The sequence below is a fragment of the Lepisma saccharinum genome, chromosome 23 (assembly GCF_977018435.1).
Source record: "Lepisma saccharinum chromosome 23, izLepSacc3.1, whole genome shotgun sequence".
Classification (NCBI taxonomy): Eukaryota; Metazoa; Arthropoda; class Insecta; order Zygentoma; family Lepismatidae; genus Lepisma; species Lepisma saccharinum.
Genome location: NC_139251.1, coordinates 21904071 through 21929276, shown reverse-complemented (window position 1 = coordinate 21929276; position 25206 = coordinate 21904071). Strand labels below are relative to the sequence as shown.

The 25206-nt window shown below is 36.7% G+C and overlaps 1 protein-coding gene across 2 annotated transcripts in view; it reads right to left on the bottom strand.

Annotated features, from left to right (window-relative positions):
• The window catches only part of LOC146005252 (deoxynucleotidyltransferase terminal-interacting protein 2), a 30715-nt gene that overhangs the window by 1745 nt on the left and 3764 nt on the right, over positions 1-25206 (bottom strand). For both annotated transcript variants that reach the window (XM_083144348.1, XM_083144346.1), the window contains exons 2-7: positions 24606-24759; positions 20737-20817; positions 6425-6476; positions 1964-2186; positions 489-653; positions 3-112 (exon numbers count right to left, since the gene is read on the bottom strand). In XM_083144348.1, the coding sequence (XP_083000474.1) occupies positions 3-112; positions 489-653; positions 1964-2186; positions 6425-6476; positions 20737-20817; positions 24606-24738 (764 nt within the window). In that variant the 5' untranslated portion in view covers positions 24739-24759. The remainder of the gene's footprint in view (positions 1-2; positions 113-488; positions 654-1963; positions 2187-6424; positions 6477-20736; positions 20818-24605; positions 24760-25206) is intronic.

Sequence of the window (25206 nt, the reverse complement as noted above, 5' to 3'; positions counted from 1 at the left end):
ACTTCATGAATTCCGAATCAGCCATTAATTCTTCAACGAGCGTCCTCTTTCTTTGTTTCTTCGGAATTCTGCTGTGATAAAAGTCTGCTGGATTATCAACAACTCGCCCAACCTGTACGAGAATAATACAGACTGTCACTAAGACAATATGCAACTCATGCCTAATGGCATCACTTTGGTAGAAAATCTAAACAGATATTTGAGCTCATAAATTTTCAACATCAGCATCTGTATCACACAGGAGGCAGAAAAACAGAAGAATTAAAATGCATAATATTGGTTTCAAAATAGCAAGATTAAAATTTAAAAAAAAAATAAACCTGGATGTTTTCCTATGCCATTTATCATAACATGACTGTCTGGAAAAGTGAAGGAAATTGCTGAACTAAATCAATTAGATAAACAATTAAAACATCGAAATTAAACTTGATAGAGAGTTCAATTTATGCCATTAATCACATTTATAAAAAGATGAAAGATGTATATACCTGGAAATATTTAGGGAGAACCTTGAGGTCATTCTTCTTGTAAAAATGCTTTGGGTCTAGCACAGATCTCATCTGTAGAATCTGCAGATCACGTTTAAGTTCTTCGGTCATTTCTGGAGCAGGCAGGTTGAACCATTTCTCCCCTTTCGTCTTTTCACGTTCTGCCTGCAGAAAAGTAACAACACTACATTAGAACTTATTCCTCCTAAAAGGCCATTTCATGCACACAAGCTTATCAGAAGTCCGAAAAAGTAGAACAAAAAAAATGTACAGCTATGTATTACATATGCATTGCAACAGAAATTACTTATTTTATATCTCTTATTTTTTATTTTCTGATTAGATAAAATTATGAAATAAGAGGCATGTTTTCTACCTAAATAAGCTTATATCACATCACTTCTTCTATTGTTTTTAAGTTGCACAGATGGGCTAATCTGGACTGAACCTACAGTTTAAAGTACATGACTCGCACCAGGTATCAAATCTGCCCCCCCCCCCCCCCGATACCAATACTTGCAAATTGGAACAATTAAAACATGTTCAAAATATTAATTGATATCAATCAGCAAGTGAGTATTCCATTCCAATTATAAGCATTCAATTAGTAGAGTTTTGCTAGAAAATATTAAAAATTTATATCAGAATATAAAAATACCTGTTTTGTAATCACAAAATACAGTTTCTTCACATAACATTGCATAAAATCAATGGAATCTTCGAATTTTGCAAAACTTCCAGGATAATTAGACTGGCATTTTTGCAAATCCCGTGAACGATCAAAACACCTGAAAAGTATCAGCAGGTATTGGTAAATAACCGATACTTTCCAATACCAATACAACGGCATCGGTATCGGCTCAACCCTAATATTTCATTAAAATATTTAACATTTTGGTGGTTTTTAGATCACAAAAATAATATGCCAATTAATACATTACAAGAGTCAAATGAAAACCTTAAGTGTCGAAATAAAATTCTTAGAGCAGACTGCATACAGCTCAAATTTACATGAGGTATCAACTGAAATTTACAAAACAACCTCAAATTTTCAACACTAATCAACAGAAATTTCCCTGCAAATGAAAATTCAATATCTCTGTGCATGATTACCACCCCAGCAAGTTTACTAATGGAGGAGAAAGTTCGACAATGGCCTCAGTTCGCAGGCAGATGGGTGGAAAGGCCTTCGCAGTGGCTCATAAGTGACTGCACGTAAATTCCAAAGACTTATTCTTCTTAAGGTATACAGGCACTAATTATCAGCAATAGGTCTGTGCTTAAATGCAGCAAACTTGTGCAACCCTACATACAGAAATCTACTAGATAAAAAACAAAAACAAATTAAGGTTCATTTAACTCGCCCTTCTATTTTTGACTGCTTTTGGTAAGCAAAGTAAGAACAATTAATTACGGAAATAATGGAGCACAACAGCAAGACGTAGGTAACCAAGGTTTCAAAATCAACACATTACCTTTCGCATAAGCTTCAACCTCCTCTTGCTTTCCTGGTAAACTGGCACAGCCTCCAGTTGCTCAAATCCAGGTTTTACAACACTCTTCTCCATAACCTCATCCACTTTGCAGAATGTTCGTGCTGGTTTTGATGGTTCAGGTTTGCTCCTTCTCGAGAGATTTGCACAATCAATGTAAACGTCCTGTAATTCCTCATCGACACTACTTCTGGTCATTTTCGAGCTAAAAATACAAAAACCAAATGCCATGTATCAATTACATATCACAGGAAGTGTATTTTCCTGATAACATAACAACATAACCTGCAGTGCAACAGGCCACTGAGGGTCCGGACCTACCTACCGACTGCCGGTCTCACTCCCACCTGATCCTACTCACTCACTCACCCGAGGTGCGAGATCATTCAACCAGTTACGGGGTGACGTGTGGTTTTCATGATCAGGTTACGCCTACTTATTGGCAGCTCTCCAATTTCCTCACACTGGTGGATGGCCACCAGTCCCATACACAGGCCGAAATCTTAGGAGAAAAGTTGTTACGCTTTTTGCAAGAGACTCGAACCTGCTTACGTCTCGTAGCTGGAGCCCAAAGACTGCACATCCACAGTTTGGGACATAGTTGCCTGTTACTTTCCAAAATGATGTCACTTGTCTGATAAATTCTTTGAGAAAAAGAGTTGCCAAATTTGTATATGAGGCACGTATTTATTAGGGTTGAGCTGATACTACCTTGAACCGATATCAATACTCTTATCAATTTTCGATACCAATATCGATGCTTGAAAAAAATAACAATTAAAGGTTGTTCAAAGTATTAATTAATATCAGTTGATAGATTTGGTTCATTTTACTTAGCTCTTCTGCCACTTTTGGCTAATCATGAAGGTGAGTGATGATATGATGAAATTGACGAAGGGACAATCATGGGATTGACTGGGATTCAAAAACCCTTGACATCTGGTGTCGTAGAACGCTGTGATAACCAGTAATTGAGGCGCTCGGGTGTAAAACATGATAAGTGACATTTTCACGTGAAATTGCCATGTCATACAATTTGTATTAGACTCAGTGAAGCCTTCTGAAAACAATTTATCTAGAGTATAGCTTCTAATAACATTTTTTTCTGAATGAACTCAAAAATGACCAAAATGTCACTCGCCATGTTTTACACTCAAGCCCTTCAAATATTAATGGGTGAGTTTTTCACTTCAATTATAAGCATAAATTTACCAGAATGTTCATTAACATATTCAAAAAATTCATCAGAATAAAAAAAATACCTGTTGCGTAATCACAAAATACAGATTTTTTTTTTACACATAATGTTGGTGCAAAACCAATAGAAAACTCGAATTTTGCATAACTTTGCAACGAACCCACGGTTCTTGCATTTTATTGATGAAGCAAAAATGCTGTTGGTACCACTTGGGTTTGTCAGCCTGAAAATTGATAACAACAGTTTGACATAGGTAATTGTTGAAGAACAACTCTGAGTATATTTATTTCCATTGTTGATTGGCTTATCTTATCTGCTCTGGGCTTCTCACTTCCCATTGTTGTTCATTTATAACTTGGAAAATGCTTTTCTATTACCAACATGTACATTTCGTAATTTCTTTTGGTTTGGTGTTTTTGACAGTACTAAAAAAGGGTAATTTACATATGCTTAGTTGGAAACAGATAAATAAAGGAGGTTTGCTACGCACACCTGATAGTTCCAATTTTGGCCACTATGTTATGGTGCCATCTCTATATAAGCAGCGTGTCTGGCTTGTCGAACGCAGTTGACTGCTGGATGCCAACTGCAAATAACCTGGATCCTGTGGTGCAAACCCTAGATGAACTTTCCCAACCAGGCTCCTAAAATGGATGTTTCACCCTCAAGGTACAAACCAGGGGCGAATCTCCCCCGCCAGATCTTCCCGTCTGTTCCCGACAACGGGTGCTCCAACGGACCTTCCCCCTTTCTTTCTCATTCTCCGTCTGTTCCTGATACACAGGCGCACCAACGGGCGAACCTTTTCTCATATTTCTCTAACTCCCCTTCCTCCTTGTAAATAAAGATGTTCTTGGTTTGGGCTTTTCCTTTATAGTGGCATCTTGGTTCGAGCCCCTTTATATCCATTAGGAGGTTATATTAGTTTAACAGTGATATTCTTTTAACTTGGGAGTAGGCCTCTCTCAATTCAAAGAGTTGTTCAGAGGATAATGATGGAAAGGAGGGAGTTTATTTTAATAAAGATTTTGCGATAACTGGCAAATATAGGTACATAATTGGGATTAAACAAATGTACAATAAGATGTGCTGACACAGGTAATGTTCATTATAAAAGTCTTATACACTGTCAGATGTTTCTGTACTTCAATACATTGTAAAGGTTGAATATTTGAATATAAAGTAAATGTCTTGTATATATATATATTGTGAAAGTACTGTTTTTTTTTTTAAAAGCTCTGTAATGAACCTTTATCAAAATTTGTGCATACCTTGTACTTTTTCTTGTAATCGGTTACTGTCTTGCCTTTGAAATAAACATGTTAAATCGAGCACTGCTTTCACTGTTACCACCCAGCAAGCCCTGAGATAAATATTAGTCTTTATGCCTACCACTGAACCAAGCTAGCATTTATGGGTAAACTTTGCAATGTCGCCCACTTTGTTAGTGTTTTTAAAATGTAAATAAATGGCTCTGCGCAGCCGGTGTATTAGCGGTATCGAAGACCGGAAAAAGGGGTGTTGCAACTTCCAGGATAATTAGACTCCATGAAAATGTCACATGGCATTTTTGTGCATCTTGCGAATGATCTGAATGCTAGGAAAATATTGACTGTTATCAGTAAATACATTTCAGATACTTTCCAATACCAATACATAAGCATCGGTATCGGCTGAGCTGATACATCATTACATTCGACAGTTGATATTCTTACTGATTCCCACCGATACCTGAAAATACAAAGTAGTTCATCCATAGTAGTTATCTATTATCTAAATATGCAGATATCTGGATGTAACTTTCTTTTACTTCTTTTGCATGGAGAATGTACATCTATATTTTCCCCTACGGTGTACAAATATAACATTCATTATTAGCTTTTGGAAACGTGTACATGTTTCCACATTGTTTTGCTGCACACATTTAACCTTTCAGTTCACTTGATGGCAGCACAAGTGCTGTTTCTTCATTTTTTTCTCCACTTATTTCTATAGGTGTGTTGCATTTGCTATTTCACACAATGACACACACACACACACATGAATATTTAGGTAAGCGTTAATTTTGCTATTTCCATTATTTAAACTGTTTTTGGTTTGCAACACTGATGGAATTGTGCACCTCAGGCTGAATATAAATGTTGCCTTACTGGTGTCAATTTCCATTCACTGAATATTTTTTTTTGTTTTATTTTTTATTGATTAATTCAATTTATATATCCCACTGTTGAAATGTAAATATCCACAAATTATTAAAACATTTGTTGTTGTATTGATATTGACATATTAAAAAGAATAGCTAGTTGAATATTAGTAAATGAATATGTTTCACACATATATGTAAAGCTTTCATTCATAGACAGTAAAGTGTTGGAAGTTCGTGACGTAAGTTATCCTTTTCATCTTATGAGGATATTGGTATTAAAAAAAAAATTGTACGTTGTGAAGTTTAACCTGCCTTTCTGACTTTCCCCACTGGTATAGTTGCATAACTCGTTGTGAGGGAACTAGACGAGCACGTAAACTCCCGACCAGTTGTTGCTTTTATGGTTCAGACTATTATGATAGAAGTACCTAGTTATTTACAACCTCTGGATTTTTTAACAAAGTGTGTATTTGAAAATCGGCAGAGGGCAATTGGGCCCATTTGTTACATCTGTTCTTTTGCAGCTTCCAAACACAGTCATCGGTTAAGGAGAAAATAACGAAACTAGGTATGTGTGAATGTAGGTAGCAGTGTTTGTTGGACTTCACTTTATTTTCAGTTTTTTGCCCCACCTACACATCTAGGTCCTATTGATGTCACAAACAAAATGACATCAGACATCATTTAACAATTTCTGAACATATTTGGGATGGCAACACTAGACACCCAACAAAAATTACATGCAGTCTTTGTAAGTTATATTATATACTGCACAAATTTTAAGGTCTGTACAGTATAGAGCAATTAGTTTTCAGAAAAGAGTCACAAATGGTACATTGGCTGTGATATTTCTATTTCTGTTCATGTACATCGAAAGGATTAAACAATGAATATTGCTCGTGAACACAATTTTGCAAAGTGCAAGGCAAATTCACATTTGAAAAAAAGATATACTTTTTTAAAATTGTAGAAAATGTTTCATTATTTTATTTACCCATGTAATAAATATAAGTGGACAAAAAAGTTGCAGCATAAAAACTGCAGAGAAAAATTTGCAAACACATCTATCCTCAAATGATGATAATTGATTAATACTTACTTTTTAAATTTATTAAGCTGCTGTAGGAATGTGACATCATCATCATCTGGTCCTGTGTAGAAAGTAAAAAAAAATATATAAATGTATAAAATAAAAATTTCACTGATAAATTAAATAACATGTAGTATTACGATATTAAACTTAATAGCTTATTCATGAGAACTACATAACATATGTTCATCCCCCTAATCAAGATTTCGGTGGGAAAGCCAAGACAAAGTTGGAATATTAATATTTTATGATGGAACAGGAGAAAATTGGTAAGGATGGTGAGAGTGGATTGAGTTTGCTCAGGATAGAGGAAGGTGAAGATACGTGTTGCTGCAGCATTAACCTCCAGGTTTAGGAATGCCAGTGTGCTACCAGGTTCACAAGAAGGCATGTGTTAACTCTTACACTCTTGTCATGACACCCGTGTCACATGCAGGTAATGCTGCTAAAACCAGCTGTGACACCCATGTCACAAGGAATGTTGTGCGACTCTTTGGGAAGACCCTGTGTATCAAATAACGTTCCGAGATACACGTTTTGAGTGTCATGTTAGACTTGAAATATGTTGTTAGCAATTATTAAAGTTTAATTTTATTCTGACTATATTTCACCTTTTGATTATAATCTCAGAATCTTAGAATTTTTTTCCTTAGAAAGTATCAACAGCAAGTGCACAATTCTTGCCACAAGAACGGAACACATGCACTACATCCAAAAGTCACCGGATACCCAAGTGACCGTGATGGTAATGTCATGGCCTGGGGCTGTTTTTCCTGGTTTGAGCTTGGGCCATTAGTTTTGGTCAATGGTAACATAAAACAGTGGTGTTTATGAGGACATTTTAGACAATAGCATGCTGCCCACACTGTGGCAACAGTTTGGAATGGGCCCTTTTCTCTATCAGCACGATAATGCTCCTGTCCATAAAGCAGGGTCCATTGCATCGTAGTTTGATTGATTGATTTAGTTTATTTTACTTCGCGTTTTGGCTAATTTGCAAAGATGGGGATGAGTGATGAAATTGATGAATGGACATTCACAAACAACCTAGCCCGAGCGGGATTCGAACCCGGGACCCTTGGCATCGCAGCTAACCACTCAGCCACAGGGTCCGGCTCATCGTGGTTTGAGGACAATCTTGTGGATGTGCTTAAGTGGCCCGCTCTAAGCCCCAACTGGAACCCCATAGAAGATCTTTGGGATGAACTGGAGTGTCGATTGTGTGCTAGACCCACTCGACCGAGAACCGCCCATGAACTATTCACGAGGCTACAGGACAAATGGAAAAAAAAATCCACCAGCAATACACCAGAACTTAGTGGAAAGCCTGCGCTGAAGAGTAAATCCTGTAATAGTAGTGACATCTTATTAGCTACCTAGCTGGTGACTTTGGAATGAACAGCACTGGGTGTCTAGTGACGTTGGACTGTATAGTGCATCAGGTAATATGGAGGTAATGTTTTAAACCCTCGCATCCCAGCACTGCCTACATGAGTGCCCCAATGGATTTCAAATTTCATTAAAAAAAATATATACATTTAAAAAATTTCTTCTTCTTCTATTTGCTATATGAAGATGAGTTTTTAACATAGGCTTGTAGTCCAGACTGTACTAAGAAAATAAGTTATGATTTGTAACTGTAGAATTCGTAGTTACCTAAAATCTTGTGAATTTTAAATTTCCTGCAAAAAAAAACAACTGTTTTTACATTAGAAAATATTTTTTCTCTGAAAGTATAAGCAGCAATTGTGCAATTCTTGCCAGGAAAATGAAACACATATTGGGCAATACAAAGGTATGGTTTTGAACCCTCATGTCCTGGCATTACCTAGGTGGGGCTAGATAAAATTAAAATTTTGTAAAAAAAAATAAATAAGGATCTTATTTCATTCTTCTTACTCTTTTATCTGGGAAAGGAATATTAGGGTTTTTGGACTATAAGGTTATAGCCCAATCTTTGCTAAATGAAATGAAATAACATTTGTAACTCTTTCGTAGTTTTAAAGATCAAAAATACTATTCAAATCTTGGCGAATTTCATATTTCTCATTTGAGAAAATGCTCCCGGCATTAAGACAAAACCAGGGAAATCAACCCCGATGTCTAACTGTTAAAAGGGAAATTAAAATATTAAAATTTGAGCAAATCTATCATATCAAGCAGTGTGAAACAATTACACTATTGAGAATCATTACGTCGAAATTGGTTTGATAATATTTGGTTTATTTCGTACTTTGCTATTCTGCCACTTTTGACTAGTTGTGAAGATGATGATGAGTGACGATACGAAATTCATGAAGGGACACTCACAAAGAACACCCATGCTCGGGCTGGGATTCGAACCCTTGCATCATAGCACACTATGCTGACCAATCTTGTCACGGATGTCAGCTGATAACTTAAAATGTTTACAGATAGAGAACCAATGTAAAATTAACAGAATTTTGTGAAAATTTATTTAATTCCTAACTTCACCTATCACATGCATGCAGACACAATGAAGCATACTGTTTCTTAGCATTTTTAGCAGTCCTCCAAAATCAAGTTTGAACCAAATAAAACTTCAAGCACATTTTCACTCTTCAAAATAAGTTACACCACGCACAAGTCAATATTTCAACTGGCTATTCTCCCAAAGTTTTCACTCATACTATTGAGAACTCAAGCCTTTCATCACCCTTTTAGCACTGAACTCAACATCAATTTTTCTCAGTTAAGAGAAGATTTTCACTTCCTAAAAGATAGTGTTGAGTGTCAGTATCCAGAAAGCCCCACACAACTTTGGCTAACTGGCTCCACTCCACCTTCAACAGAATGATTCGAAATTCATTCAGTTCCTGTAATATATGGGGTTAAGAAACAGACACACAAAGACGATATATACATATTGAATGGATTATAATACAATGGACTAAACATGAAGTACAGTAAATTCGGCTGTAGAACGTGCATCAATGGCACACTTGAAACCGAGCGCGAGTGTCACTATTCTCAACACGAAGAGTTCCTTCTGAAGGCTGACCGCAAAAGCCCATGTGTCGGTGTCGGCTCAACTCTGGGGACATTCTCGAATTTCATCTGTGGGTGTAAGTGCCCGCTCTTAAAGTCTGCGGGACTGAATATACACAAAACAGAGAATGAAGATAAAAAACACTAATTATACGCATTGTTCACTGGACAGATAGGGTGACATATTTATGGTGAATAAATAATCAAGATTTTGGTACAAAAACTGGGCACATTTTGGGATCACAAGCAGTATTTGAAATGGCATTTCAAGTGTTAAAATGGTGAATATTACCCTCAATTTGATTTATAAACTACACTTAATACCAGGGAACGGGCAATGAGAGCGCAATTGCTGGCATTTACACTCACAGCTGTACGCTGACCTACTTGGCATTGGATGCATCAGTGGTTCAGTATCCAGATAGCTGGTGTCCAGTTTGCCCATGATTATGAAGTGTGTGACGTATTTCTCTGCGGTCATTAAAGAATGGATAAAACAATCACTCTACTACCGCAGGAATATGCCACAAGTCCGCCTCATCTCAATTCGGCATGCATTGCATCTTTGTTTTTGTTTTGGTAATAGTTGCAGAATTGTCCGATAGAAGGACATAGTGTGCAATCAATAATATTCCAATTCTACAGCGGATACCACTCATTCATTCGTCAGTCGAGTAACACTCTCTCTTCTTATCGCAGGTGGTCTGGCAGGAAACGAATGTTTATTCGAGAGGAATGGTGCCGGTACATTTCCGCTGTGGGGATCGTTACGTAACTCACGACAAGACTTTGTTCGAGTGATATTGGCGCTAAGGAAGAATGTACAGTGGGAAGTTTTGACAGAAATGCAATACTACATTTCTTCGTGACTAATTCAGACAGTTTGATGGTTTCCGCTCGATTGCATGTACGAGGTTTATGTGTGTAAGCAGATAGTCACAAGTTTCGAAATTTTGTTTGCCTGCGATTCTTCGCCAAAACTGAATGCCAGTAGTTGACAAGAATGCAATAGTAGTGTTCGTGGTGGAAGGAAAGGATCCATTGCCGATAGATTGCTACAGTAATTGGAAGCATTGGACAGTTGGATGGAAGCACACGGATCCACGCAATATTGATTTATGGTGACCCATTCCATTTCATATGCCTCCCAATGGACATTTCCACTCAATTTTATTTACAACAATTTTAAAAACTACACCATGGAAAAATGACCCCTGCAAGTTCTCGCGTTTCTCTGCGTCCAGTTTAAGGCTACTTAGGGTAAGCTCATTTGTCTGCTTTGAGCATCCAGTTCCGGATGGGTAGCCCAGGGTGAGCGAACACGTGCAGCAGTTTTACAAATCTGTACCGATTTAAATAATGGAAGAAGGACCGATAGGAGAAAGGAAAGCTATGCTTTGTAATGATCATTCTTCCATGAAATATCTCTGCTGCTCACGTGCAAGATAAATGAAAGGGTTCAGCTGCGTGTGTGTTCTCACGCCATGCGAAAAATATTTCTTATAAAATTGATTGCTGACCAGACACTCAAAAATATTTTTTAAACTTATATTTATCAATATTTACCATAACCTATGTAGTGCAAAATAAGAATTTTCACATTCTTCACTTTATTTATAAAGCCCATTTAACTTTATTTTCCATAAAGCAATTTCAGTTTGTGTTCCATTTCTGTTGCGCAAATTATGATCAAATATTTTTGTGCAGATAAGAGAAAATACACTGAGAAGATTACATTAGTTGCACAGTACATATCTATACTTAGTTTATGTATAATTATTACAAGGAAATAATGTGTATAACCATGGGCGAATATAAGGGGGATTCAATGGGTCCAACCCCCCTTTTATTTTGGTTCACTAAAATTACCAGTTTCCTTGTTCTATCCGCTTGTTCATAAACAATTCCTTCGGACTTATTTCATTCTCTTAAATTAGAGACGTATAGGATGGGATATGGATGGGAAGGAAATTTTGTAATTCCACAAGCTTCCGGCCAGCAGTGTCCTGCATTTTCACTTACGAAATAAAGCAACCCTAATCATACCAAATGTTGATCCCCCCTGTGAACTATATATACGCCCATGTGTATAACAATATCCCATACTGAAATGATACGATATATTTCGAATTTTGTACTGCGAAAAAAGCCGCCTCATCTAGTTACCCCGAACGCATTAATTGGTTGGTTCAGAACTTCACCACTAAGGATCCTATCGAGATGAGACATGGCAGCCTTGGTGACGTTCTCTTTGAGAGTTGTAAATGTCTATCTCGTGTTTATTTGTAAATGTCTCATTGACAGTCTCGTCTCAATTTATAAACATCCGTCTTGGTTTGGGAGGGCAATTCTCGTTCTCGTCTCAAGTCTCGAAAAATATAGAATTAACAACGTATGCAAAGACTTATCATTATAAATGTAAAAAAAAAACCTTTCTTAATTTTTTTATTTATTTTTTGACTCCTCGTTTCGACGGTACAGCTCTCAAAAACTGAATATTATCCTGCTTATATATGCAAACCAAACTGCAGATTCAGAATTACCAGGAACGAACTGGCGTTGTAATTATTATACATAAAATTCATGATTTATCTGAGGAAGTCGCATGTTCCAGGTTTGACTCTCGACCTGGGCATGACTGTTTCCTTGTGAGTGACATTTCATTGAACTGGAAATTGTTACATGGGAGGATGTTTGCTCTAGACTTTGGGGACATTATTAATGTTAGTGTTGCGCACGAGACGAGACATTTTCCATCTCTTCTCATAAAAGGAGATGGGACATGTGAATGTTTTCGAAATTACATGGGACAGAAGAAAACGTTTGTCTCGTATTGTGGCAGGTTGGGTGATACTTAGATTGTGCAGTTGGTGGTAGTGTGTGTGGGGGGGGGGGGGGTGTACTCCTGCACCCCGACTTCAAATACTGCTTGTAGTCATTCATCTTCATTGTAGCAATTAGCCAAAAGTGGGAAGAAATGTGATGTTAGGGATGTATACATACTAAATTAACCATGCTTTCTCATCGTTGTGGTTAAACAAAGTGAATGGAAAAGTGTCGTAAAAGTAGGCTAAATACAACAATTTGCAATATATATATTATTAACTGAAGAAAACTGTCATTGACTGCTGGAAATTTAAAAACTCACCGTACCTTTTTATACTGTATCACCTCTTATATTGCAGAAATTGGCATGTAAACCAAAGTGTTCTGAAAGTGTTATCTTAAAATTTGCGAAGAAAATATTATGACGAAAATAATTGTAATTCCAGAAAAGGCATTCCTATAACATTAAGTTCTTGCCAGTCAGAACCAACCTATGCATTCACAATGAACGAGGCTGTTCACGTGTTCAGCCATTGACTGTTACAAGGTTTGCTTTGTCACCCTAATGGGAAAACCCTCTACCGAGTGGCTGAATTATAGTAAATACTACTGTACTGCTAGCGCATAATTCATTTCCAAGAAATGGAGCACAGATTTTTGCACTGGAAGTTGCAAGATACTTGTTTTACACAGTAACAAGTGAATTTGCTGTCGCTTCCATGGCTCATGCTAAGTTGACGGGGTCGAGCAGAAGCCCTGCCTGCACGCATTTCTAAGTGATGACGTCAGAGGACCTCGTGTCTGTTGAGAGGACATTTTCAAATCTGTGACGTAGGAGGTGAACTTCAGCGGTGTTTGAAGGCGTGTTTCTCGAGAACCAAAACAAATATCACCGAGATATTTTGCACATCTCATGTTTGTGTCATTATCTGTAAAATGAATGGATTTAAAATGTGTTTCATGTCAAAGTGGAAATATCCATTGTATGAGAAATGAATTGGAATGAAGCTGATGGTGACGTCACTAGCGAAGAATCCCAAGAGACTTCCTCGATGCGGCATGTCTACCAGTGAATCTCTAATAGTGAAAGAGGCATGTACATTTTCAAGTAGTGCTATAATTATGATGTGTTGACATGAATAGCGCAAAACAACGGATAGTTGCAATCGCATATGTTTGCCGAATGAACGAACAGTTAAAGGTTACAAGATTGTAGTTTGCACGTCGTAAGACGATAAAATGCGTAATGAACGAATTGTATGAATAGTAGGAGTCCCCCCCAAATTGTATTTGGCATGGAGTCTAATTCACTTGATACATTAAATGAACATTTTTTGCATAAAAACCGCAAAGGTAAAAAATTGACTTTTGACATGTAAACCAATAAACTCCCTTATTTAAAACCTGTCATTAAGTAAAGAGCATCAGTTGATTCAATAAAGTTTGTTTAAACTAACTTGATATTGGTAGTTACGAAGCATCGAGCACAATTATGCAAGAAATATTTAAATGTATGTTGTAGACAAACAGAAGTTGTATTTTTACGTGTTATTTATTGTGGACTCTTGTTGATATAATTAATTAGTTAACTGCGCACCCCCACTTTTTAAATTGCAATTTGACACTGCTACGTTGGCATATTATTAACCATTTCTTACCTTGTTAAAACCTTGCAAACGATACGACTGTTACTACAGTTAGATCGAAAAGTCCCTGCACTCATACTTTGAAAATATGCTACGAGGTCAGTAGGCAACATGAGTTGGCAACGTTGTTAGTAGTGACTGGTATGACCTTGAAGAATGCGATAACGTCCCGGGAGAGCTGCACTGCTATTACAGTCAGTGGTGTGAGTCATTATTGTGCAGTCGGTTGACAATGCCTTTTAAGCGAGCGCAGCGAATCGCTTTGTTAGAAGCATATTTTGAGTGTAAGACATACAGAGGTTGTGTGGAGAAATGGAGACGTCTATTCCCTGATGATCCGGTGCCAGAAAAAAGTGCAGTGTATGATCTTGTTCGCCGATTTCGTGAAACAGGCTCAGTGCATGATCGACAACAAAGTGGAAGACCCAAGGTCGTCACACACGAATTCCTAGAGAACGTGAGACAGCGAATGGTGCAATCTCCAAGAAAATCTATACGACGTTTGTCACAAGAAGTTGGAGTATCACATGGATCCACACAGAAGGCACTGAAAGTAGCCAAGTTTCACCCATATCGTGTGAAAGTTGTCCAGGAGCTGAAAGCGTTAGATAAAGATAAACCCACATGTAAACCTGTATGAAGTACCGCTACATTCTGCAAAGGTCGGTGTCTGGTGTGCCATTTCGCGATTGTTGGACCCCTGTTCTTTGAGGACACAGTGGATGGCGATGTGTACAGGGATTTGGTACAACAATTCGTGGCTATGTTGGAAGAGGATGAGCGTGAGTGTTGGTTCCAACAAGATGGGGCAACGTGCCATACTGCAAACGACACAATGGCTATGTTGCGCGAGTTTTTCGGGAACCGCATCATCTCCAAAAATTTGTGGCCCCCTCGTTCCCCTGATCTCACGTCCCCCGATTTCTTTCTTTGGGGGTTCCTGAAAGAAAGGGTATATACACACAACCCTCGCACATTGGATGAACTCCGACAAGCAATTTCTGACACTATTGCTGCAATTCCAGCCGAAACATTGAGGAAGGTGTCGCGGAACATGTGTAAGCGTGTAGACACTTCCTATGAACTGGAAACCAAACACTACTTTGCAATGTCCATAGAGAATGCAGCATAACCTCCATTGTGTGTTTATGTGATTATGTTCTGTTTGTGTTGCGTTATGTTTGTGTTTTGGAAACTTTTTCCTCATGCGCTTAAAGTTATATGTCATCTTGTTTTGTGTTTTACCGACCGTTGCCATTACAGTATACCTCACTTTTGGTTTACATTTATTTTTCTGTGTAGTACAAGGACTAAAGCATTTATATATGTATTCCTTTCGTTCCCATGTGTATTACTTTCTACACAATAAATTCCTAAAAAGTGAGTGCGGGGACTTTTCGATCACACTGTACAATAAATTTGTTATATAAAAATGAAATGTGAATTTGTCGTTTGTTCCTGCAAGAATTCTTATGCAAATATATAATATTGCCTTTCACAATTTTGTATGGGTTTTTACTTTGACATTAATAGTTGATGAGGTTTGCACACCTTTGATGAAGAAACGTGTTTCGTCTGATTAATGTTAATTAATCGGTGCTAATGAAGTTACTTGGTGAATTGTCCTACGGTGTGTGTTCAATTTGCCCGATATTTATTTCTGGGCATTGTTCTCTTTAGAGACTGAACAACGCATCACGTGCTTCCTAAAGTAGCAACTTTTGTGATTACTGGGATATGGTATAGTTTGTTGTGCTGTGGCCTTAAGCTATAAAATAATCTACCCACCTAGTATTAAGTGTTAAGGTGTTAATAAGTGTTTTTAGATTGTTTTGTTTTAGTTTACACTGACCTGCTACCAGTGCTACTGGTGCCTTCCTGTAGTCTAATAATGGCATGCTATAAGTATAACTTAAAACAATGAATTTTTATGTAGGACTCTCACGTCATTACAAATTCTAGTACATAAGTTAGAAGGTGTTTCGCAGCACAATTCCCAGATGTACCTATTCCACACAGGACAGCGTTAGAAAACTTGTGAACAAATTTAGGGAAACAGGGCCTGTTCTTGAAGGGTGAAACATCGTGACTTTACCGAGGAGAAACTACAAGCAGACGACATTGGAACATACTCCTCAAAATTCTCTCCGGCATCTTGCACAAAAAAAAACAGCCATTTGTATGACGTCTGTGTGGCAAGCTACCAAGCTTTTAAACCTGAAACCCTACATTAGAAGAATAGAAAGAAAATATTAGGAAATAAGTTGAAGCGATTTCGGAAGAGGATTTGATACGTGTTAGCGAAAATTTCTTATAAATATGCCGTAAATGTGTGGATGCAAGAGGACATCATTTCCAACACCTCTTGTAACAAGGTACATGCTCATTGTAACTGTGAATGTAATTGTATGAGCTTATTTCATTACATGGCAAGCGGTTCCAGTTACACGGATGTTGCATCCAATTGTCGGCAGATGCACTACTGCCTGACATGCTAGCTGCTGCTCCACGGACAACTCGACCGTGAAAAGCAATGTAATTTATACTATCTTTGCGCATCGTGGCATATAGACTCGAAAAATTCAGTTTTCCATACTTGTACATGTATTAGCTTTTGGCTCATATTGTACATACCGTATTTACTCGTGTACTAGGGACGTTCAATATATAAGTTTCCCTGTGCTATAAAATATTGTATAAAGCAATACCATTAAAAAGAAGCACATGGTTGACAAGCGCCATCCTTCGTCTACAAGGAACAATAATCGATTCTTTATCAGACGTGAAGGCGCATGCGCTCAAAAGTAAGTGCTTGTTCGGAAAACGCGGGCTCTCGTCATAAGGAGTTCAGAAGCATGGATGCTAAGGGTGTTCTGCTTATGCACTTTTTGGAACGAGGAAGAACAATTAATGCTGACCGTTATTGTCAAACATTGGATAAACTGAAAAATGCAATTCGACATAAGCGACCAGGTCTCCTGTCAGCTGGTGTCATTCTTTTTGACGATAACGCTCGCCCCACCACTCAGCAGTGTAAACACAACACAAAATTGAAGAATTGGGGTAGGACATACAGCCCCGATTTATCACCGAGTGATTTCCATCTTTTTCTTGTGTTGAAGTCTGAATTGCAAGGTTACCATTTTGAAACAGGTGAAGAAGTGAAGCGGAATGTGAGAATAGTGCTCAATAGCCAGAGCCCTGATTTTCTTGCAAAGGGTATGGACAAATTGGTGCAACGGTGGGACAAATGCCTGAATCTCTATGGGGATTATGTGGAGAAGTGAGGAAGGATCCTCCTACACATGTATGTATAGTTTTCTAATGTATCTTAAAAATTTTTTTTTTTTACAGCATACGGAAACTTATATATTGAACGACCCACGTATAATGCGCACCCTGGTTTTTGATGGAGAAAAGTGACAAATTTTATCTCGTGTATAATGCATAGGGGCATGCATATTTCGTTTATGACGAAAACACGAAATATTTTATTGGGTGCCTAGAAGTTATTTTCTTTATTTTTCTAAATACGTGTGTATTTATTCGCGAAATAACGCAAAATGAACGGGAAAACGCGAAATGAAACGTTTAACACAAAATTAATAGTTTATTAACGAAATATTGTTTTTTAATAAAAAATCGCATGTTTTCGTGTTAAAACTATTATTTTTGCTTCCGCCATTTTGTCTTTTCTTCGTTCTCTAAGAAGAGTTTAAGACGCCAACTCTCATTGGTCCAAATCTTGAGTGCACTGAAAATGTGGTCCATTATGATTGGCCCTCATTCACGATGCCACCCCAAAAAACCTCGAACCATTCTCCTCACCCCCTCTCAATCATTCATAATCTTGCTAAGTAGCGTGAATGTGTTGTTATTGTTCTGCGAGACTTGGTAGCGTAAGAAATTACCATGCCGAAAGCCGTGACTGTATTTGATTGGGAGCGTGAATTTGCTCATGAAGGCTTTTATATTTTTGATAAAGTAAAACGGATAATGGTGTGCAAATTCTGTAATGTTCGAATTGACTGGAAACGTAAAGATTCGGGCATAAAACATATTCATGAAAGTGCCTCACATGTGAAAAACAAGAAGACTGCGAAACAAATTAAGAAGGACAAAGAAGATATCATTATGTCGACAGTGAATGCCTTCGTTCACGCAAATATTCCAGTGGAAAAGCTCGATGACGCACATGGATGAATCGATACATCACTGGTGAGTACAAGATTTCGTGTCCATTAATTTACTTAATTGTAATCATTCCTGATTCTTATTGGATAATGTAGCTTGAAATAAAATATATTTAGGAGAATCCATATTTCGTATTTGATGGAATCACGAAATATTTTATTTGAAGTGTTTTTTTCATTTTTTTTTCATGAAGAAACGAATGCGAAATTAAAATTACTCGTTAGCATGAAGAAAAATAAAATGTAATAAGGTGGAAGATCGATGTATTTAGCCGTAAAAAGATCTTATGATATGCGTTTTGTATATTACGATGTAGTAGAAGTGTTACGATCAGCAGCAAAAATACAAGAAGTCATGTGCGTACTAAGTTTAAACTTTGTTACCAATTTAAAGATTTGCTATTTTTAATTTTTTTAAAAAAGTCTTGTTGTTTGTTCGCCTAAAATACGTATCATAGCATGACGTCATTCCCGCGGCTTCCTAGGATCAGCTTTTCTGATGTTGCAGCGTCACAAAAAGCATGGTTTTTCTGATTTTTCCACAATTTTGTCACCTCGGAGAAGATTTTGTTCATTTAACATGTTCTCCAAATGTATCTCGATTTGTAATAACAAAATGCATTTCTCTTTTTATTATGCGTTGTCAATCATTTTCATTTGAAGGGAAACTACGCATCATGAATAACGTCTTTCATGCAGCTTGATGCGATCAAATTTTCTGATTCTGTGTCACAAAGCAGCATGGTTTTACGGATTCCCCGTTGATTTTTTCATATAAAAACTTTTTTTAACATGTAACTTCATGTATTTAGCATAATCTCCAAATGTATTTTAGCTTCGTAACAACGTAACTCGGATTTCTTTGTTGTTTGTCAGTCCTGTTTATTTGAAGGTACTTGTTGTCACGGTAAGAATAAATTTTAAATATACAAAATTTTCCTTTTCCATTTTCCATGCTAAAATGTTATTTTTCCTTTTTATGGCTGAGTTTCTTCAACTACATGTTCAATATCATATCATATTCAACATTACATTATATTCAACATTACATTGACCTAACAGAGGGTACTTGATTTTCTAGGTGCTGGTGACTTACCACAGGCAAGAGTTTTGAGGCAGATGTATGTTCCAAAACTCCATGCTGAATATGAACAAAGTATCAAGGAAAACATGAAGGATGTTCCTGTTGCTATTCTCTGTGATGAAACAACAGACAGGAACGGAAGATGTGTTTTTGTAGTTCTTTTTAAGGTGTTCTTGGCAACATCGACAAATAAACATATTTTGTTGCTATAAATGGAGTTTTAATGCACTTTCTACTGTTCTTTTAGATTATTTCAGTTAATCCGGACTTTCGTTAAACCGGCCAACTTATCCCCTCCATTACTCCGGATTAACGAGGTTTTACTGTATTTGTTAATTTACATATTATTTCAAATTTCAGAACATTTCTCAACATATACTCCATATTCGCACAATAACTACATATTCCCATGTGACTGAAAGAGTTGAGTGAATTTCTTGCAAATAACTGACAATTTTGAAACACTCTCCCATTACTTATTGCGATACTGAACGCAGTTTTAGTCCATATAAATTCATCACAAGAGACAACAAAAGGAAATTCACGTTCGAGGACTTACTTATTCATTGCAAGAGTATGTAGCTCCTGTAGTGTCATATATTATTAAAAAGGTAGATTTTTACAATTTTTAAGTCCATATTTAACTCCATATTTTGGTGAAAATAACTAAATAAGTATATACATTTTTAATACATATAAATCTGTTCCCTGCTTATAACACAAAGTAAACATTTCCTTTCTAATAGTACATGTATATAGTTATCAGAGTATTAAGTTAATTCCTGCATTTCAAATATTTAAAGGAGAATAAATCCATTTGCTGTGATTTGCATAACCAACACTTCAGAAAAGTGTCACGTTGGTAAATAAACTCTGAATTTTGTGTTGAAGACTCTATTTCACATTCACATCACATCATTTTGTGACAAAATATGGTAGGAAAGTGAACCTCACACTTTCGAGTTTCTGACAAAAACTAATTTTGCATGCCTCTATTAAGAGATATAAAGTCAACAGCAACAGCTTCACTTAACTTGTCAGGCTAGTAGCACAGGAGATGGTGTAATGTAACACCCACAAGAAATATTTCTACTCTGCTTGCTTTTAACGGTTCTTACCACTGTTGTGATATAAACTACAGTTTAGTGAACATATGTTAAATCAATTAGATATACATAAATGGTTCCATTAGTGGGAACGGGGAAGTTATTGGCTGTCTGTAATATTAATTGCAAGTGTGTGGAATGATGAGGGTACATCTCTCTCATGCTAGATTAAAACCAACTGCAATCTTATCCCGGGTTCCTGGTATACTGTGCCATCCCTATACCACTGAGCTACCGAGCTGTCCTGATTTTTTGCTGTCGCTGTTTTACTAGTCTCTTCTAGTGCTACCACCATGAAATCTGTTGCCTTTGACACACTGTAGATGTCAACGTTGCCTGGTTCCTCCCACCATAGAGATGTAAATTACATGAATATTTGGCACACACAGGAGATATACTACATAGAATTTTCAGCGGAAAAAAACTAAATTTTAATTAATTTAAGAAAAATTCTTACCACTTTCTTCTTCTGACATTTCGCTAATATCAACTTCATGATCTGATTCATCTGCCCGACCCTTAGTGTCTATCACAAAATCTGTAGTAAAAAAAAATATATGTTATTAGATCTCTCTCTCAGGTACAAGTTTATTTGCATTTTACAAACAAAATTACATTTTGACACACTAAAAACATTCTTTATGCATGCAAAGTTCATTATAGGATCACTTTACACTCTTTATCAGCTACGTGGGACTGGACCTACAGTACAAAGTAGGATCAGGGCATCTACAATTTTCATAAAAACAAAATTCCCTGACATCTTCATACACGAACCAAAATTTTCCAGAGAAACGTTATAAGGGCAATTCATGTATTTAAACATGTGTGTAGTAAGAAGGTCAGGCCTCCCCGATGGAGCAGTGGTAGCGTCGTTGCCTCGTAATCAAGGGGTCCGGGTTTGATACCTGGTGGAGGCACATAGTGGTTCGGATACCACTTTAAACTGTAGGTCCAGTTCCAATTAGCCTTACTGTGCATAAAGTGAACTTAAAACACCAAATCAAAAAGTAAGAAGATCACTACATTTTAGCTAACACCATACTTAGAATCCTACTTCACCAAGTTTTTACAATCTTCACTTCATATGCATTTCAACAAGGGAAACTGAATAGAAATGGAGTATTGGAGAGGCGTACCTATTGACTTATGATTAACAAAGATTTTTTTAAATAAAAAATAATAACAATTACAGCATTAATAATACAGTGGAACCCCATTTTTACGTTCCCAGGTTTTACATTTTCCCACATTATACATTCAATGTTCATAGTCCCAATAAAGCAATATTTTATACAATTTTCCCTGATTTTACGTTTTACTGCATTTTAACTTATTTCACCTTGGTGAAAATTGAGATTCCACTGTACATAATTATAGTAAAATACTGGTGCACTAGATTTGTACATGAAAGTAGATCAAAACATGACCCTTTCATACAGCATTTAATATACAATTTCTACTGTAACAACTAGTAATATTTAGTGTATCAAACTGAAGTTAGTCTGTCAAGAAATTTCATTTTTTTCTTTTTATTTCTTCCAGAAACACAGTAAACCCATCTGATATTACCACAAGTTTTCCAGAAAAAGTTAATTGTTTGACTTCTCAAGGATTTCCAAGTTTTTTCCAAACTGGTAGACACCCTCTAGGATCTGAACCACTGTGCATACACAGGGTAAAGAACCTGTGACCCCTTGATTACAAGGAAACAGCATTAGCCCTATACCAGTGGGAAGGTGCAAGTTACATATTATATTGTTTGTATTTTGTGTCACTTTTTTGCAACTTTTAGCTAATCGCAATAATGAGGATTGTATCATTTTATAAGTCATTTGGGTACATAATAGTGTAATATGTTATTGTGTGTTATTGATTGATTTAGTTGGTGTTTTAAGTCCACCTTGTGCAAAGTGAGGCTAATCGAGACTGGACCTACAGTTTAAAGTGGGATCCGAACCACTATGTGCCTCCACTGGGACCGCTTGATTACAAGGCGACGACGGTTCCACTGTACCATCGGGGAGGCCCTTATTGTGTGTTATGTATGAATGACTACTGCAATGTGCTGCATATGCTACAAACTTGTATACTCTGACATGAAAATAATTTTTAAAGAGATATACAGTGGAACCACGACTTTACATTCCCCACCACATTATACAACATTCTTGATAGTCCTAACAGAGCAGAATGTTATAAAAATTTCCAATTTTAAATTTTCCAGCTGTTTCAGATTTTCAACCTGTAACAGGCATGGTGCCAGATTGTAACGCAAAGGGTGTGGTCCTGTGCACCACCAAATTGAATATAGTATTTTCATTAGTTACGATACATTAGCGTAGTTCTTCACAAATTATCATGTATTGTGGACCTTCCTTATGGAATTATGATAAACATTTATTTACTAGTTCCGTTATTGCAGTTTTTAATTCAAAGCATATTCTAAAATACAACAAATTTTTGTACTTACGTTTCGTGAGTATCTGGTTTCCCAATGAACGACGTTTCAAGAACAACTGTTCCTTTCTTCAGGTTCTCAAGTTACATAGGCTATCCAAAATACACCATAGCCACTTCAATTCTTTTCTTCCAAAATTCCAGGAACAAGGATATAGATTTGGTTATTACGTTTGGTTATTAATATAGGAAAAATTGGAATCCATACTAAAACCCTTTAAAACTTCCAACGTCTTCGTTGTTATTAAAAACACGGTATAAAACCATCTTAGGCTAAAAGAACACTTAATGAATGATAAAATTATAAAACACGACCTCCTATTTTACTCCCTCGTGCTGGCTATAGGATGCCTCCTCAACGAATGCAGGAAGTTGTCCGTGCGCCGCTTTCTCCTCGCTTACTTCCCCTCCATTTCCCCTACCTGCTTAAGTCATATCGAACTCGAAGTCATGTGTTTATTGAGCCTCACGTAATATGTCTGGGGTGATACGGAAACCTAGCTTCTTATACTCCTGCTTTTCCAATTTTTTAAACATCCCTATCCACATTTCATCGACGTTTCCTTCATCCCTGTTCAATTTATTTTCCCTACCTTTGCAAATATAGGAAGCCTCATATATGTTCTTTCTAATTAGTTAACTTTCTTCCCGAATTACCTCCAATTTCTGATTTCATGTCCTTCTTCAATGATACGCTCCAAGAGCCCTTTCCAAGGAACTCCCTCCCTTATATCTTTGTCTTGCTCTCCGCACCTTATGTCCATTCTTCTCCTCGTTTCGTCGATGTATTCTTTATTACATTCACATTTTATACCATAAACCCCATTCTTTCCCCCTCTCTTCCATCTTTCTTGTATCCTGTAAAGTGTTTTTCCAAAGTTCTTGGAGCTTTCATTCCACATTTTATTCCATATACCCTTACTAGTTTCTCTACTTTCTCAGACATCCCTTGGAAATATGGGATTCCTATATACCTAAAATTCTCTTCTTGCCCCATGTCTCTCTCTCCTCTCCTCCTTTCATGTCACTCTTTTTACCATTGCCATCCAACTCTTTTTTTCCAAGGTTTTCTTGCCCTATTTAGGTTCCTTCTTAAATCTAACTCTTTATACCCATTTCTTCTACCCACTCTCACAATCCATTCCATCTCTTTTTTCAATTCTCCCTTGTTGTTGCACAACCATATTGCTCGAACAAAAAATGTTTAGGAACACGTTACTCTTGGTTCATCAATGGAATAATAAAACCTGCAATTTTTCACTACTACGGAGAGAAATAAGGAGCGATTTTACAATACCGGGAATTTCTCCATTTTGTTTGAAATTCGGCATAGTCACTAAATGAGGGCTCCTAATCACGAATCTTAAGTTAAAATTTGGCGCTCACGTGTCAAACTTGCAAAATAAGAGGGTCAGTCATCGCAACCGACAATGCACAATTGCTCATTATTTATCACAAGATTTTCAGTTTCGAATACTTAAAGAACGAAATATATATATTCCTGATGTTACTACGACCCTAAAATTTAACTATGTTTCCTAACCTAACCTAACCTAACCACTCGCCAATGGTTCGTGGGGCTAGCGCCAATGGTCCGTGGGGTTAGCCATAATTCAGGAATTTCTATGCGTGAGCGCCAAATTTAAGTGCAGATTCGTGATTAGGAGACCCAAATTAGTAAGTATCTGAAATTTCGAACAAATTGGAGAAATTCCCTGTATTGTTAAATTATACCAGAAATAATTTACGCAGAATTCACGTATAATTCCTGGAGCTAATAATTCACACATAAATCACAGAATTCAAGGAATTCCCGGTGAGTAGCCACCCTGATTTATTATAGCACTATAAATATTGCGCACTTACCACATGTATCACTGCTGTTGCTAGGTTCTCCTACCAATGGAGCATTTTCTTCTATATTGGATATATCACTGTCACTATCATCAACTTGTCCAGAAATCTGATCACTTCCTTTTTTATCAATACAGAAATCCATCTTGAGATGTTTGAGTTATGTCTGTCAAGAAAGAGACTAAAATTATCACCTTAAATGCTACACAAATTTCTATTACATACATAGGTTACAATCAAAGGTAAATCCTAGTTCAATAAATTTATACATTTTAAAAATTTGTTTTAATCTCTCTTTTCTTAATGAAAATAGTTTTACATCAAAATTACAAGCCCTTAACCTAGGACTGATCTGTACTTCTAATAATCTGTTCATGTTATCCCTCCTATTTTATAACATTTTTGTTTGTTTGTTTATTTGTTTTGAAACAGCTTAATATATCATCAAAGCAAACAACTCTCAGCGCTAACAAAAAGTGCATGTTCCTCAAAACTGTTTTAAACAGTATACACTTACTGACTAAATAATGCACAAATGTGACAATGATCTCTCTCATGCTGCCATTTAGATCATCTCATTAGAATGTAATCAGGTCAGTCGTAAAAACTTATT